Consider the following 16,676-nt stretch of genomic DNA (forward strand, 5'->3'; position numbering starts at 1 on the left):
TCTGCAAAGCATCTGCAATGTGTACTTGGTCCCTTCAAAGTAAAGAATGGCATGTTGTGAGCACTAAACACAATACCTTAAACTGGGAAAGGTAGAAGCAAATGATTGTGTTACTTGGAAGAATGTTTGGATCCCGAGGCGGTGGGTACAGACAAAATATAAAGGCAGGATTTGCTTCTTCAAATGCTATGGGAAAGAGCACTGTGAGATGAGAAGTGGGTTAATGGGGACGGGGAACAAAGCAACAGCCATGGAGCAAGCCGTCTCTTCGGAAAACTCAGAGAGGATGGGAGAGATGTGGAATCTTCTTGAAGGTAGAAGAAATTAGAGTATTGATCCTGGTGAACGTCGACCATGAAAATTGCACATGGAGCGTAGCGGGGAGAAAGGTGAAGTCAAGGGAAACCCTCTCCTTGCTCTTGTGACAGCATGTGTGGAAGGGGCACGAAGCAGACAGTGGGGAGACGGTGTTGGAGAAAGCACAGGAAGGAAGACCTCTTGGAAGCACAAAAAATGGAAAATTTTACAATCACAATAGATGTGACAAAGATGGAGAAACTGGGACTATGGAATGGGGTTCTTATAGGAAACAGGGAGGGTTCAAATTGTTGTGGGAGTCATTGGATATTGCAATGAATAGTAATAGAAACATAGAAAATAGGTGCAGGAGTAGGCCATTCGGCCCTTCAAACCATTCAATATGATCATGGCTGATCATCCAAAATCAATACCCCGTTCCTACTTTTTCCCCATATCGATTGATTCTGTAAGCCTTAAGAGTTAAATCTAACTCTCTCTTGAAAATATTCAGTGAATTGACCTCCACTGCCTTCTGTGGCAGAGAATTCCACAGATTCACAACTCTCTGGGTGTCAATGAGTCACCTTTTCCTGGAAGATTCATACGCAGTATGGAAACAGGCCTTTTGGTCTCCCCTGTCAATAATGGACCATTAAATTCCTCTCTATACTAATCCAATTTACCGTAACCTTCTCTATCTTGGCAATTCACATGCTCATCTTAATATTTCTTAAGTTGTGAGTGTCTCTGCCCCCACCACCCCTCAGATAGTGAGTTCCTGGTTCTAATTACTGGGTGAAAATTTTCATCTGCATCAAAGGAAACAAACCCAACCATCCATCTTTTTTTAGTTTAGTTTAGTTTAGTTTAGAGATGCAGCGCGGAAACAGGCCTTTCCGCTGAATCGGGTCCGCACCGACCAGCAATCCCCGCATATTAATACTATCCTACATCCAGTAGGGACAATTTTTAACATTTACCAAGCCAATAAACCTACAAACCTGTACGTCTTTGGAGTATGGGAGGAAACCGAAGATCTCGGAGAAAACCCACGCAGAACATGGGGAGAACGTACAAACTCCGTACAGACAGCGCCCGTAGCCGGGATCGAACCCGGGTTTCCGGCGATGCATTCGCTGTAAGGCAGCAACTACCTTTATCCTTACTATTGCAATGTTGAAGAAACATTTAGACAGGTGCATGGATAGGATAAGTTTGTAGGATATAGGCCAAATGCAGGTAAGTGAGATGAGCGTAGATAGGATATGGTGGTCGGTGTGGGCAGGGAGAACATGCAAACTTCACACAGACAGTACCCAAGGACAGAATTGAACCTAGGTCTCTGGCACTGTGAGGAAGCTACTCTACCAACTACACCACTGTGCCACACCAAAGGTCTACCAGACTTTTCCTCCATTCTTTTGGCCACTTCATCAATAATCATCCTCTCTCCCATCTTACAGGACACCAGGAGATATTTACTGATGATACTGCATGGTCCAGTTCTGTTTGCAGCTCAGGAGTTGAAACAGTTCTTTGCATGTGGTAATGCCTGAACAACATTCAGACTGGACAGATGGTAAATAAAATCAATACCACTTAAATTCTGGCTCACGGCCATCTCCAAATAAAATGCTTTTAACCAATTTTTCTTGATAATAGACAACAGGTGCAGGAGGAGGCCATTCAGCCCTTTGAGCCAGCACCGCCATTCAATGTGATCATGGCTGATCATTCTCAATCAGTACCCCGTTCCTGCCTTCTCCCCATACCCCCTGACTCCGCTATCCTTAAGAGCTCTATCTAGCTCTCTCTTGAATGCATTCAGAGAATTGGCCTCTACTGCCTTCTGAGGCAGAGAATTCCACAGATTCACAACTCTCTGACTGAAAAAGTTTTTCCTCATCTCCGTTCTAAATGGCCTACCCCTTATTCTTAAACTGTGGCCCCTTGTTCTGAACTCCCCCAACATTGGGAACATGTTTCCTGCCTCTAACGTGTCCAACCCCTTAATAATCTTATACGTTTCGATAAGATCTCCTCTCATCCTGATCAATGATATATCCTCAGGCCCGAGCCAGGTTCAGGCCAGTCACGATGGGGTCAGGTTGTAATCATACACACCAGTGGATCTCAAGGATAGGCACTTTTCCCTATTACATAAACGTAATACTTAAGTTAATTAATTGGTCATCTAACCCATGTTGATTGAATTGAATATTGCAGAGAATCCTTAACTTCTTTGTTCTTAAGCATTCTGTGAGCTTTCAAATATGGACTCCATTATTGAAAATCAAAGAAGAGACTGCATATGGTGTTAATCTGAAATAAAAACAGAAAATGTTGGGAGAATCACAAGGTCAGAACATTGTCAGAACCACTGAAGGGCTTTTGACCTGAAGTGTTATCTCTGTTTCCCTCTGCACAGACACAGCCTGACCTGCTGAATGGCTCCAGCAATATTACGGTCTAATAATTGTCTGCTTTTTGAGTTAATTTTTTCTCACTTCAGCGTTGGTCACATATGCAACCCGTTAGTCCATTTGTCACAGGGAATTTGATGATATGAAGATATAAAATAAAATATTTGATTATATGAAGATATAATTTTATTATAAAATTCAGATATAATTTCACCTTTGTATGCCTGAGGAAATCGTGTTTGTTGACTTTTGGCAGTCTTATTTAATTTCTATTATTCTAAAACTATGAAATCTTGGCCAATCTTGGTAAGGCTGTGTCTGCAGAGAGAAACAGAGATAACACTTCAGGTCAAAAGCCCTTCAGTGGTTCTGACAATGTTCTGACCTTGTGATCATTTCCACTCTGCCTCTGGAGTTATCTGCTAGTAGTACCTTAAGGTTTAACTTACAGAGCGTATCATCAGTGTATAATACACCGATCAGCCAAGACATTATGACCTGATGAGCCAAAATATTATGACCACCTGCCTAATATGCTGTTGGTCCTCAGTGTGCAGCCCCATACACAGCAGGGTGCGATCCACTGTGTATTGTGACACATTCCTCCCGTGACCACCATTAAAAATTTCTGTGACTTGTGCCACAATCGACCTTCTGTCGGTTCAGACCAGACGGGATAGCCTTTGTTGCCCTCGCACATCGATGAGCCTTGGGCGCCCAACACCCTGTTGCCGGTTTGGGGTTTGTCCCTCCTCGGACCACTGTCGGCAGATACTCACCACTGCTGACTGGGAGCACCCCACAAGCCTTGCCATTTCAGAGATGCTCTGACCCAGTCATCTGGCCATAACAATTTGGCCCTTCTCAAAGTCGCTCAGGTCTTTACTCCTGCTCATTTCTCCTGCATCCAACACATGAACTTCAAGAACTGACTGTTCACTTGCTGCCTAATATATCCCACCCCTTGACAGGTGCCATTGTAACAAGATAACCAATGTTATTCACTTCGCCTGACAGTGGTCATAATGTTTTGGCTGATCGGTGTATAAAGGCTGCTACGGAAACTGGAAAGTGAGAACAGAGATCAGATAATTGATGAACATGATAGCATGCAACAAATTATTTTACACTCTAGGGTTACATATCTGAATTCAGATAGAGTAAAGCACAATTCACAGGTTGACTTCCTTACCTCAAGGTAGATCTTGATGGACTTAGTGCAGACCACACCCGTTTTACCACAAATAATATTTTCTGTCACTATCTTGAATGAAGGCAGTCTGTAATTAACAGAACAAGCATCCTAAAAGATTTGAACACACTGGTTAATAAGCAAAAGTGAAGCACAGAGAAACAATAAATTGAACACAAGAAAGATCTTTGTCTGGTACCTGAACGAGAGTATATTCACAACTGCCGTCAAACACATATTGTTTCCCATCGAAGGTCGTCACATGCCCTTCTCCATGAATCACACAGGTTGAAGGACACTTTGCATCTCCAGTGCATTCCCATTTACCTCTAAAGCAAATACTATTTAAATACAAAGCGTTAGAAAATTTAAATCCAGGTTGCTCATAAGATTTCTCATAAGATGTCCTAATTCCTAAATACGTGAAAAAGTACAATCCCAAATTGTAAATGAATCATAAAAGAAATAACACCTTATAGTTCGGGTTGAGACCCTTCTTCAGACCCGGTCTGACCCGAAATGTCACCCATTCCTTCTCTCCCGAGGACTCTGAAGAAGGGTCTTGACCCGAAATGTCACCCATTCCTTCTCTCCCGAGATGCTGCCTGACTTGCTGAGTTACTCCAGCATTTTGTGAATAAACACCTTCGATTTGTACCAGCATCTGCAGTTATTTTCTTATAACAACTTATGGTTATTTAGTAAAACAGATTGGGTAAAGCAACATGTTCAACAAGCATTGGTAAAACATTTGATTTCAAGTCACAAAGAGGCCACCAGGTCAAATGAGCAATAGCCACCTCATTAAAATTCTACAGAATTACCTAAAGGAAAGAGAAGGCTGACCATGGTGGCATGGTGGTGCAGTGGTAGAGTTGTTACATTACGGTGCTTGCAGCGCCGGAGACCCGGGTTCCATCCCGACTACAGGTGCTGACTGTATGGAGTTGGTACGTTCTCCCCGAGACCGTGTGGGTTTTCTCCAAGATCTTCGGTTTCCTCCCACACTCCAAAGATGTACAGGTTTGTAGGTTGATTGGCTTGGTATAAGTATAAATTGCCCCTAGTTGTACGTAGGATAATGTTAGTGTGCGGGGATTGCTGGTCGGTGTGGACTCGGTGGGCCAAAGGGCTTGTTTCCACGCTGTACCTCTAAACTAAAATAAATTAAAGAGTTTTGAGCGAGAATTCCAAAATACATCCCTCAGATATGGACAACAAAAGTGAATAATGGAAATATGAAATAAGTATGAAAGCTGAATTGGTAGATGGCAGAGTTCGCGAAGGTTAGCCAGAGGAAAGAGGGAACAGAGAGAAGACTCCGCAGAAAATTGAAGAAAAGAATGAGGTTTAAATTTGACCAAGAGCCAAAACAAATGAAAATCAAAGGAACTGCAGATGCACTGTAATGAAACAATGGGTCATTGCACAAGTAAGGATGCAGACAATAACTGTAGTAGAGTGTTGAAGGCCAGTTGTGGAAACATTAGGTTAAGGCAGTTACAACACACTGAATGAGGAACGAGAATGTATATTTCCACTGAAGATGTACGTGATGAAGTGTCTACCTGGCAATGCTGAGGTGTGAGAGACAGCTGGCCTTCCCTTCTCAACGGTACAGCTGGAGGTGGCATCTTATGATAAGGGTGAAGCTTTGACAAGCTATGTTGGAAGGAACTGCCGATGCTGGTTTATACCGAAGATAGACACAAAACGCTGAGTAACTCAGCGGGTCAGACAGCATCTCTGGAGAAAAGGAATAGGTGATGTTTCGGGTTAAGACCGTTCTTCAGACTGAGAGTCAGGGGAAAGGGAAACAAGACAGTGATATAGAGAGAGATCTGGAACAAATGAATGAAAGACATGCAAAAAAGTACCGAGGATAAAGGAAAACAGGCCATTGTTAGCTGTAGGTTAGGTGCAAACGAGTTGACAAGCTGCTGTGAGGTGGTGCAGACTGTTGGATAACAGCTACAGTTCAGGTGGATCATGGGCATGGCAATGTAGTGAGCTGCTGAACAAGTGATTGATCTCCTCAGTTTTCAGAACTGCGGGTACATTTTCTTGCAGCGTTAATGTGCCTTTTACGGAATAGCATTGATATAGGTAAGAATGGAGCTGAGTGTTATTTGTATCACTTGTGATTACAATGTGATCATTACCTCACGCATGACCCAGGATGATCAACTGGAGAGTAGACAAAGCCTTTCTTCTCAAGAAGCCACCTGCCATCTGGCACAGCAATGAAACATGGGTGGCAATTCGGAGTGCCTCAGGATGAACTGACCAGTTTCATGGATCTGCAGTATGTTTTTGTCCATAGTGGCCATAAGCAATTCCACTGGACCAGAAATGACTGACTTCCCTTAATGGCGAGTTGCTCCAGACGTGAAGCAATAATGTTGGCAGTAGTGGGTCTGACCATGTGAAACTATCACAGTCACCGACCATCTGAACTTGGCTTCTGGTGATGCTTTGGCCTTGACAGTTCATATCAGGACAGCGTCTGCAAGAAAGTGCTCAGTGAAGGACCTCTCATGGTAAGTGTGGCGTCAGCAAGCTTGAACAGTCCATCACCACCAGGAAATTCAGGACCTCTGGTGTTGGTTATTCACACCCAGGCACAAGTTGTCACTGGGTGAGTGCAGTCCAGGCTCAACAGAAATGGCTCCTACCTGAGGCAGAAATTTCGCACAAAAAATGGAAGCCATCCGTATGTGCTTCATGCTGCATGCATCACACATACATCAGCGCATTCAGGGGGAATCACCGCACAGAATGCTCAGAAAAGTTCAAGATGTCAGTTTGAGGGACCACACCACCAACGCCCAGCTCTAAGGGGAGATTCCACCTCTGACCGAGAAGATCAGGTCGAGAAGGATGAGGCTCGCTGGTCATTGCCACCGCTATCCAGAAATACCAGCAAACAAGGTTGTGCTGTGGGAACCCGCCCATGGAAGGCGGAACCCGGGACGGCCAAACAAGACCATGCTGGAGACGTTGATGGAAAACGCATATGTAGAGACAAAAGAGGAGCTTGCCCGCTGTGTGGAGGACAGTGATGTGTGGGGCGTCCATCACCGTGCCCGTCGGAAACCAGCACCACTGCGTCGCTAATGTTTTCAACAATTTCAATTAATTAATTGTAAGAAAATAAATGCAGATGCTGGTACAAATCGACGGTATTTATTGTCAAAATGCTGGAGTAACTCAGCAGGTCAGGCAGCATCTCAGGAGAGAAGGAATGGGTGACGTTTCGGGTCGAGACCCTTCTTCAGACTGATGTCGGGGGGGGCGCGGCAAAGGAAACAATCAATTAATTAATTAATAATCGCACACAGCACAATGTGTACTAAACGGCAATGTCCCACTCCAGCCTCATAAGCCTATAAACCACAGTTGAGATCTATAACATTATAAGAAAATATACCTCAATGAATTCTAGAGCCTTATCTTAAATAAAGTGTTCTGTGGTTCAAGGAATCATTAATATGCTTAGGCGATTCATACATATTCAGTGTACAATTGACTGATCCTTACCATTTCTGGCATTCTTTCACGATAGTCGCTTTGGGACGGTAAAACACCCCAGAGAATTCACACGGACAGTCCTGAAGAAAGACACACTGATCTCTCTCATTCAATAACATTCCTGGTGGGCACAAGCAGCCAGAAACACACTTGCCTTCCAACTAAAACAGAAGAGAAGGGAAAATTAGAATTTTGCTTGCAAAATTCGAAGCTGGTAAAAAAATTCGAACACTAATGAATGACGCGGGTCGGGATAATTAGAAAATTAGAATAAATCTTATATTTTTATTCTGACCAATAGAGGTAAATTGCAATGATTAGTAAATTGGGTTGTAAATGATAGAGAAATATAGAACAGCAGACTACGTAAAAGTAATAAATGTAATAAATGATTACTGACAGCACCAATACGTGACATGACATGCTAAGATCAGTGTGACACAGAGAAAGAAAATCAGCTGCAAAAAGAACAAAGCACTGGAGTAATTCAGCGGGTCAGGCAATATCCATGGAGGGAATGAACAGACGATGATTTAGGTCATAACCCTTCTTCAAGGGGGAAAAGCTGGAAAACCCCCTTTAACATGATGCTGCAGGCGTGAGAGTGCTGGGAAGGTGCATGAATGGAGCACAAACACACATCGAGTCATAGAGTCGTACAGCATGGAAACTGGACCTTCAGTCCAACTTGTCCACGCCAGAAAAAATGCCCCATCTACACAAGTCCCTCCTGCCTGCGTTTGGCCCTTATCCTTCAAAACCTATCCTATCCAGGGAGTTATACACAGTTTCATTGGTTCAGGGATGATTTCTGTTTTACTGGTGCATTAGCACTGGACAGAGCTGCCACATTTTTGTTTTAATGGACCTTGATCCAAATTGCATCAAAACATCCAATGCTCAGACATTGCTGATGAACCCCTGACATTTGGTCTAAATCACCTCCTTCCGAACAGGCAGGATGGGATACCTTTTCCCCCGATGTAGAGTTGCACCCACACGCTTGCATAAGCAGTATCAGCTGTGTCTGAGGAGGAATATGGACAAGGAGGATACGGACACATCAAAAGTATCCAGTCAGCAGACAAACAACAGATGATTACAATCCAGCCGTGGACAAGGAGGGCAAGTGAGCAGGTGGCACATACTGCCACAGCTGAAATACAGTCTTGCTGGAACTGAAGAATTGGAATGGGCCAGAGATCAGGACTTTGATGAACTAGCTGGTCTTGATGGTGAGGGCTGGGGAGGAAGGGACCACCAGAAAATCAGGATCGGAGACCCCTGCATTTTTGTCATTTACAAGTTTATTGGTCTACAATGCAGCTTCATCATTTTTATCATTCAGTTAGTTAGTTTCGTTTTTTGTCACGTGTGCCGAGGTACAGTGAAAAACGTTTGTTTTTTGCTATCCAGTCAGCAGAAAGACAACAGATGATTACAATTGAGCCATTGTAAGCCATTGCTGCTTAGCTGGAGATAGACACAAAAAGCTGGAGTAACTCAGCGGGTCAGAGGGCATCTCTGGGGAAAAGGAGCAGGTGACATTTTGGGGTACATGATAAGGGTATAGCGTTTAGTGCAAGGTAAAGCCAGCAAAGTCCGATCAAGGATAAGTTCGAGGGTCACCAAAGAGCTGTAAAAGTTCTGCTCTAGAAATTATTGGCATTACCTGTGCCGCAAATATAAAATATGAAGCAAAAAAACGACGTATCAATGGAACTTTTTGTATATTTCCCAGATTAAGACTTGTCGCTCTGAGCTGTTTTAGTACTCACAAAAGGTGTTTCCGTGGCATGCATCTGGCAGGTTGGTGCAAAAGCTGATCGATATTCATACTTCTTTGCATGTGCACAATCAAAGTAGACTTTAGGAGGTTCACACCAGACTAAAGGAAGAATAACACTTCATTACTAAAACATACATCAAAGAAATCTTGCGGCAAACTTAATTAAATGGCAGGGGATAGACACAAAAGGCTGGAGTAACTCAGCGGGACGGGGGGCTCTCCGGAGAGAAGGAATGGGTGATGTTTCGGGTCGAGACCCTTCTTCAGACCTTGACACAAAAAGTCACCCATTCATTCTTTGCAGAGATGCTGAGTTACTCCTGCATGTTGTGTCTGTCTTCAGTTTAAGCCAGGATCTGCAATTCCTTCCTACACTAATAGGTAGGGCAATTGTTCAAAAGCTTACTAGAGCTCCAGTTTATAGTTCTTGCAATGATATTTCACATTGCACCACTCCACATAGTCTCAGTTAATAATCAGAAACTAATTAAGATCAGAAGTTCAGTGGTGAAGCACCAATTATCTGGTCGTGAGAGGGATGATACTAACACTCACTGCTAATGCAGAGTACAGTTCATCCAGTACAATTCATCTGCACTTCCTGGGTAAACACAAAATGCTGGAGTAACTCAGCGGGTCAGGCAGCATCTCTGGAGAGAAGGAATGGGTGACGTTTCGGGTTAGGACCCTTCTTCAGACTGATGTCAGGGGAGGGGGCAGGACAAAGATAGAATGTAGTCGAAGACAGTAAGACTAGTGGGAGAACTGGGAAGGGGGAGGGGATAGAGAGGGAAAGCAGGGACTATCTGAAGTTCGAGAAGTCAATGTTCATACTGCTGGGGTGTAAACTACCCAAGCGAAATACGAGGTGCTGTTCCTCCAATTTGCGCTGGGCCTCACTCTGACAATGGAGGAGGCCCAGGACAGAAAGGTCTGATTGGGAATGAATGAATGCATAAATATTGGCCAAGTATGTGCATATACAAGGAATGTGCCTTGGTGCTCCGCTCACAAATGACAACACAAACATACAGTTAACAATTAAGAATAAAGCATAAACACATCAAAACAATAAGGATACAACATTATGGTCTAGACATGTGGGTGAAAATAAACCAGAGCAAAAAAGAGACTACAGACTTTGGTTATTGAGTAGAACTATCACTCGTGGAAAAAAATCTGTTTTTATGTCTGGCTGTGGCTGCTTTGACAGTCTGGAGTCGCCTTCCAGAGGGAAGTGCTTCAAAGAGTTTGTGGCCAGGGTGAGAGGGGTCAGAGATGATCTTGCCCGCTCACTTCCTGGCCCTTGCAGTGTACAGTTCATCAATGGGGGGAAGGTTGCAGCCAACAACCTTCTCAGCTGTGCGAACGATCCGTTGCAGCCTCCGGATGTCGTGCTTGGTGGCTGAGCCAAACCAGACCATGATGGAGAAGGTGAGGATGGACTCAATGATAGCAGTATAGAATTGGACCATCATTGCCTGTGGCAGATTGTGTTTCCTCAGTTGCCGCAGGAAGTACATCCTCTGTTGGGCCTTTTTGACTGTGGAGTCGATGGTGGCCCCCCAATTAAAGGTCCCTGGAGATGATGGTTCCAAGGAACTTAAATGACTCCACAGATGTGACTGTGGTGTTGTTGATGGTGAGTGGGGGGAGGGGAGGGAGATCTCTTCGAAAGTCTACAATTAGTTCCACTGTCTTGAGAGCATTGAGCTCCAGGTTGTTGCGATGGCACCAGGACGCCAGCTGTGTCACTTCCCCTCTGTAGGCAGATTCCTCCCCATCCTGGATCAGTCCAATCAGGGTAGTGTCATCCGCAAACTTGAGGAGCTTGACAGAGGAGTCTGTGGAGGTGCAGTTGTTGGTGTAGAGAGAGTAAAGGATAGGGGAGAGTACGCAGCCTTGCGTTGCTCCTATGCTGAGGGTCTGCGGGTCCGAGATGTGCTTTCCCAGCCTCACATGCTGCTTCCTGTCCGTCAGGAAGTTGATGATCCACTGACAGAGGGGTTCAGGCACAGTCAGCTGGGAGAGTTTGGAGTGTAGTAGCTCTGGCACAATGGTGTTAAACGTAGAGCTAAAGTCCACAAACAGAATCCTGGCATAGGTCCCCTTGCAGTCTAGGAGCTGCAGGATGAAGTGCAGGCCAGATTGGGAATGGGAGGGGGATTTGAAGTGCTGAGCCCCCAGGAGATCAGGTAGGTTAAGACAGACTGAGCAGAGGTGTTCAACAAACCTACCTGATCACCCGGTGGCTCAGCACTTCAACTCCCCCTCCCATTCCCAACCTGACCTTTCCGTCCTGGGCTTCCTCCATTGTCAGAGTGAGGCCCAGCGCAAATTGGATGAACAGATCCTCATATTTCACTTGGGCAGTTTACACCCCAGCGGTTTGAACATTGACTTCTCTAACTTCAGATAGCCCTTGCTTTCCCTCTCTATCCCCTCCCCCTTCCCAGTTCTGCTACTAGTTTTCCTGTCTCCAACTACATCCTATTTTTGTCCCGCCCCCTCCCCTGACATCAGTCTGAAGAAGGATCTTGACCCGAAACATCACCCATTCCTTCTCTCCAGAGATGCTGCCTGACCCGCTGAGTTACTCCAGCATTTTGTGTCCATCTTCGATTTAAACCAGCACCTGCAGTTCTTTCCTACACATCTGCAGTTCCTGCTTGCACATTGCTGAGCTGGAGCCAGTCATCATCTGAAGTCCTATTTGAACTTTGCTGAACGTGAGCAGCAGGAAGAATCCCCAATGCTGTTCAAAAACCAGGCTCAGGCTAATTACAGATGGATTCCCACTGGCGGTTACATCGTCATTCAGCACGGAAACATGGAAATGGTCTACCGTGTGAAGGGCAGCTCTCTGACACTTCCTCATATCTAGTCCTTCACCATCACCTCACTGAGGAACACCAGGCCACCATTTCCCAGACTGTTACTGATCTCATCACCTCTGGCAATCTCCTTTCCACAGCCTTTAACCATCTAGTTCCCCAACTCCACACTGCCTGCTTCTATTTTCTTCTCTAAATCCACAACCAGGGCTGTCCTGCAGACATATTGCTTCTGCCTGCTCCAGCCCCACCAAACTTATCCCCAAATAGCTGGATTCTACCTTCTCCGCCCTGGTCCAGTCCCTTCCGACCCACATCCAAGCCACCTTGCACTCTCTTCAACATTTCAAAAACGCTTTCAATTCCTAAGCCCCCAAATCGTAGGTATTTATTCACAAAATGCTGGAGTAACTCAGCAAGTCAGGCAGCATCTCAGGAGAGAAGGAATGGGTGACGTTTCGGATCGAGACCCTTCTTCAGACTGAAGGGTCTCGACCCGAAACGTCACCCATTCCTTCTCTCCTGAGATGCTGCCTGACCTGCTGAGTTACTCCAGCATTTTGTGAATAAATACCTTCCATTTGACTCCTCCCACTTTCTTCAAGTTAAAGGCGTAGCCATGAGCACCCGCATGGTCCTTTGCTATGCCTGCCATTTTGTTGGTTAATTGAACAGTCCATGTTGCAAAGGTACTCTGGCACTACCCCCCAACTCTTTCTCCACTACACTGACAACTGCAACAGGGCTGCCTTGCACACCCATGCTACCTTTACCTAAAACTTCCATCCTGCCCTCAAATTCGCTTGGACTGTCTCTGACACTTCTTTACCCCTTTCTCTATCTCTCTGTCTCTTCTTCTTCTTGCGTTTGAGGCAGCAGAAGTTATGTAATGCCCTCCAGGTGCTGTAGCCAGTTCAATGTGCTGTTGTCGAGGGCCGTGAGGTCTGCCCCTCCACTAGGGGGGGACGGGGGACAGTGCAGTCGAACATGCCGTGCTGTGCTGTTTGCTGGTCTGCTCCACACACGCAGGCTGCTGATGAATGCAACCCCCAACAATGCATGTTGGCGTTGAAGCGGCTGATCCCTGTGTCTCCATCACAGGGGACAAACCATCAACTGCCATCTACCATAAGCACATTGACTCCCACTGTTATCTGTACTACACTTCCTCCCACCCACCTTTTGTTTCCTTTTCATCTCTGGCCTTTGTCCACCCATCTGCCAATCCACTCCCCCTCACATGTATCCACCTATCACCCGGGCTCTGTCCCATCCCCACCTCTTTCAGCTTTCTTCCCACAACTATAATCAGTCTGAAGAAGAGTCCCAGCCTGGACCGCCGCCTATCCATGTGCTTCAGAAATGCCACCTGATCCCCTGAGTTACTCCAGCAATTTGTCTTCATAGTAAAACAGAACTGTCTTCAGCACGTGAATAACACCGCCACTCTTTAGTCAGTTCAACACTTCCAGCTCAGTCCCCTCCAAACCTGTCAGAAATTAAAAGGATGTCTATAAATAGCTCATAGTGGAGTGGGTGGAGGTGTTTCAGATAGGTTTCTATGTGCTTCACACACTGTATCAGCTGGTTTGCCTGAAGACCACAAAATCAGCATGGCACATAAAAACTGATGTTACCAATTGCTTGCAACACCTATTCACTTAGGTGTAAATAGCGCAAACCGTACTGTAATAATACCATTGCCATTCTGATCAGAAAGACATCCACACCGTGGAGAAAAGGTCTGCCTCCTTCTGCTTTATTGAAGAAGTTGAGAAAGGTTTCTTACCTTCAGGAACAAATGAACGGATAGAGCAGTCAAGTTTCCCATCCTTGCAAATGCTGGAATGAGAAATAAGATTACAGAAACAAATCTTTAGCAGTTATGAAAACATTACGCTCCCGATTGGAACCAACTTTAGATTTAACTTTATATGTACATGTTTATCAAGGGAAATTGTGCTAATAGAAGCTTGTCCTTTCCAAATCCCAAATACATTCAATTACCGACCACTTAAGATCCTGTCTGGCTCCTAGCGTGCTCCTTTGTTTCTGTTGTGGAGTTGATGAAGCAAATGCTGTGGTTTACTGGGTGTGTACTTTGTTACCAGAACCAGTGGATAAGGTGCAAAGATCTTTCTGCCAATGCCAATGGAAGGAGATGGGGGGGGGGGGGGGGGAAGAGAGTGGAGGGGGGGGGGGGAATGAGAGGGGAGGAGAGAGAGGAGGGGGGAGGGGGGAGGAGAGAGGAGAGAGGAGAGGGTGCTGCACCAATGTAGGAAAGGTTTGGGCCCAAGAGGTCCACTTGGTCTAGTGGTTTCTATTCTTCCATCTCCTGCATATTAATTTGCCCGTCGGAAAGCCTCTTAATCACCACTATTGTATGTGCTTCATCACTAACTCTGGCCACATATTCTTGGCACCACCACTGCTTCTGAAAAACGTACCCGGCCCATCTGCTTTAAACTCTTCCCCTCTCAGCTACCGTATGTCCTCTAATATTTGACATTTTCATGCTGGGAAAAACTGAGTAAAGTACTGAGCGATCGTTTGGCTAAACACCTTCGCTCAGTTCACCTGGACCTACTTCATCTCCCTGTTGCCAAATACTTTAATTCCCCTCCCCATTCCCACACTGACCTTTCTGTCCTAGGTCTCCTCCATTGTCTGAGTGAAGCTAAATGCAAATTGGAGGAACAGCATCTCACATTGTGCTTGGGCAGCTTACACCCCAGCGGTATGACGTTGATTTCTCTAATTTCAAGTAACTCTTGCATTCCCTCTCACTCCACCCCTCCCCCACCCAAGTCGCACCACCTTCTCATTCTCACCCAGCAAACAACTAACAATGGCCTTTTTCCCCTTATCATCCTTACTTTTTTGCATATCTTTCATTCATTTCTCCTATATCTAACTACTTCGTCTACGTCTCTCGTTTCCCTTTCCCCTGACTCTCAGTCTGAAGAAGGGTCTCGACCCGAAATGTCAACCATTCCTTCTCTCCAGAGATGCTGCCTGAGATACTTCAGCATTTTGTGTCTATCTTCGAAAAATATCCCAGCCCTGTCTCATCACAAGTAAAGAGCATCAGTCTGAAGAAGGGTCTCGACCCGAAACGTCACCCATTCCTTCTCTCCCGAGATGCTGCCCGGCCTGCTGAGTTACTCCAGCACTTTGTGAAGAAATACCTTCGATTTGTACCAGCATCTGCAGTTATTTTCTTATATATCATCACAAGTAAATTTCAGTCTATCATTTAACTCACCAAATGTGATCCAAAATGTCAGTACTCTTGCCAGGAAGTATCACAGCTCCATCAGGCAGAAAGCATGGACAGCTCGATGCACTGACGCACTTGTTGTTATCATCGAGGAAGGTGTCTGGTGGGCAAATGCATCCATCCACTGGAACTCCAGCCTTAGTGCATTCAAGGCTTGGATTGGACAGTGAGAAGCAGGTGTGGTTACACGCCTTGCAATCATAATCAAAAACATGATCACTGTGGCAAGTGACTCCTGAAAGCAAAACATTAAGCACAGTTTCAGATCAGGCACAATCTTTCTGCGTTTGTAACATGGCAAATGTTGCCATTATTTCAACTGGATCATTCAAGTTAATAGAAGGAAATAAATAAATGGGTTTCCTCTTTCCGGCACATTTGCTGTGCAACCGTTATCATTCTCTAAGCAATGCACAGTACATGACTGTAAACGTTTGTGGGAATTCAAGACTTTGCTCGCATAGACAAAACCTTTGAATAAATGCAGATAGTTCTTGTGATATGTGGTTCTGCAATGCCTATTGGATGTAACGTGATCGATGTATCAGGGAACACTCTTTATGTTCCATGGGCAAAAATTGGTTATTACGCTAATTCAATCGGGAACCAGTTCAAAGTTACTTTGGAAATTGACAAGAGAAAAATCTGTTTTCGGGGAAAGAAATGCGCAGAAAATAAGAAAGTTTCTATGTAACTGGCCCACAGTAATCAATGGTCGCTTCTATTGACACATGAGCTATGATGCTCTATTAAACAATATTACTTAGAGCCTTCATTATCTGTAGTTTGTAGTATCAAAGATACACATACCTATGAAAAAGATCATTACATTTGAAAATCATGTGGGAAAATAACTTTGTTATTGTAACTCTGAAACTCTACCCCCCAACTAAGAAGTCATTGTACATGGAGGGACATTTTGTGAGTAGCACAATAGGTCAGGATTAAATATTTAGGGAGGAGCTGCAGATGCTGGTTTAAGCTAAAGACAGACACAAAGGGCTGGAGTAACTCAACGGGTCAGGCGAAAAGGAATAGAAGACATCTTGGATCAAGACCCTTCATAAGGAAATGTGTGGTGGAGTGTGTTCCCACCAAAACTATCTGAGTGCTCCCTAATCAGAAGCCTTGGATGAACAAGGTCACGGTGGCGTAGCGGTAGAGTTGCTGCCTTACAGCGAATGCAGCGCTGGAGACCCGAGTTCGATCCTGACTACGGGCACTGTCTGTACGGAGTTTGTATGTTCTCCCCGTGATCTGCGTGGGTTTTCTCCCACACTCCAAAGACGTACAGGTTTGTAGGTCTTTTAATTGGCTTGGTAAAATG

At 45.0% G+C, this 16,676-nt stretch overlaps 1 protein-coding gene across 1 annotated transcript in view; it reads right to left on the bottom strand.

The window, feature by feature from the left end:
• LOC144602452 (mucin-6-like) overlaps window positions 1-16,676 on the bottom strand; it is a 90,727-nt gene that overhangs the window by 14,347 nt on the left and 59,704 nt on the right. Inside the window, exons 18-25 of the mRNA XM_078415599.1 lie at window positions 15,335-15,584; window positions 13,859-13,911; window positions 9,225-9,334; window positions 8,417-8,473; window positions 7,601-7,607; window positions 6,078-6,147; window positions 4,115-4,256; window positions 3,916-4,026 (exon numbers count right to left, since the gene is read on the bottom strand). Of these exons, the coding sequence (XP_078271725.1) occupies window positions 3,916-4,026; window positions 4,115-4,256; window positions 6,078-6,147; window positions 7,601-7,607; window positions 8,417-8,473; window positions 9,225-9,334; window positions 13,859-13,911; window positions 15,335-15,584 (800 nt within the window). The remainder of the gene's footprint in view (window positions 1-3,915; window positions 4,027-4,114; window positions 4,257-6,077; window positions 6,148-7,600; window positions 7,608-8,416; window positions 8,474-9,224; window positions 9,335-13,858; window positions 13,912-15,334; window positions 15,585-16,676) is intronic.

Source organism: Rhinoraja longicauda, chromosome 18 (genome assembly GCF_053455715.1).
Source record: "Rhinoraja longicauda isolate Sanriku21f chromosome 18, sRhiLon1.1, whole genome shotgun sequence".
Taxonomy (NCBI): Eukaryota; Metazoa; Chordata; class Chondrichthyes; order Rajiformes; family Arhynchobatidae; genus Rhinoraja; species Rhinoraja longicauda.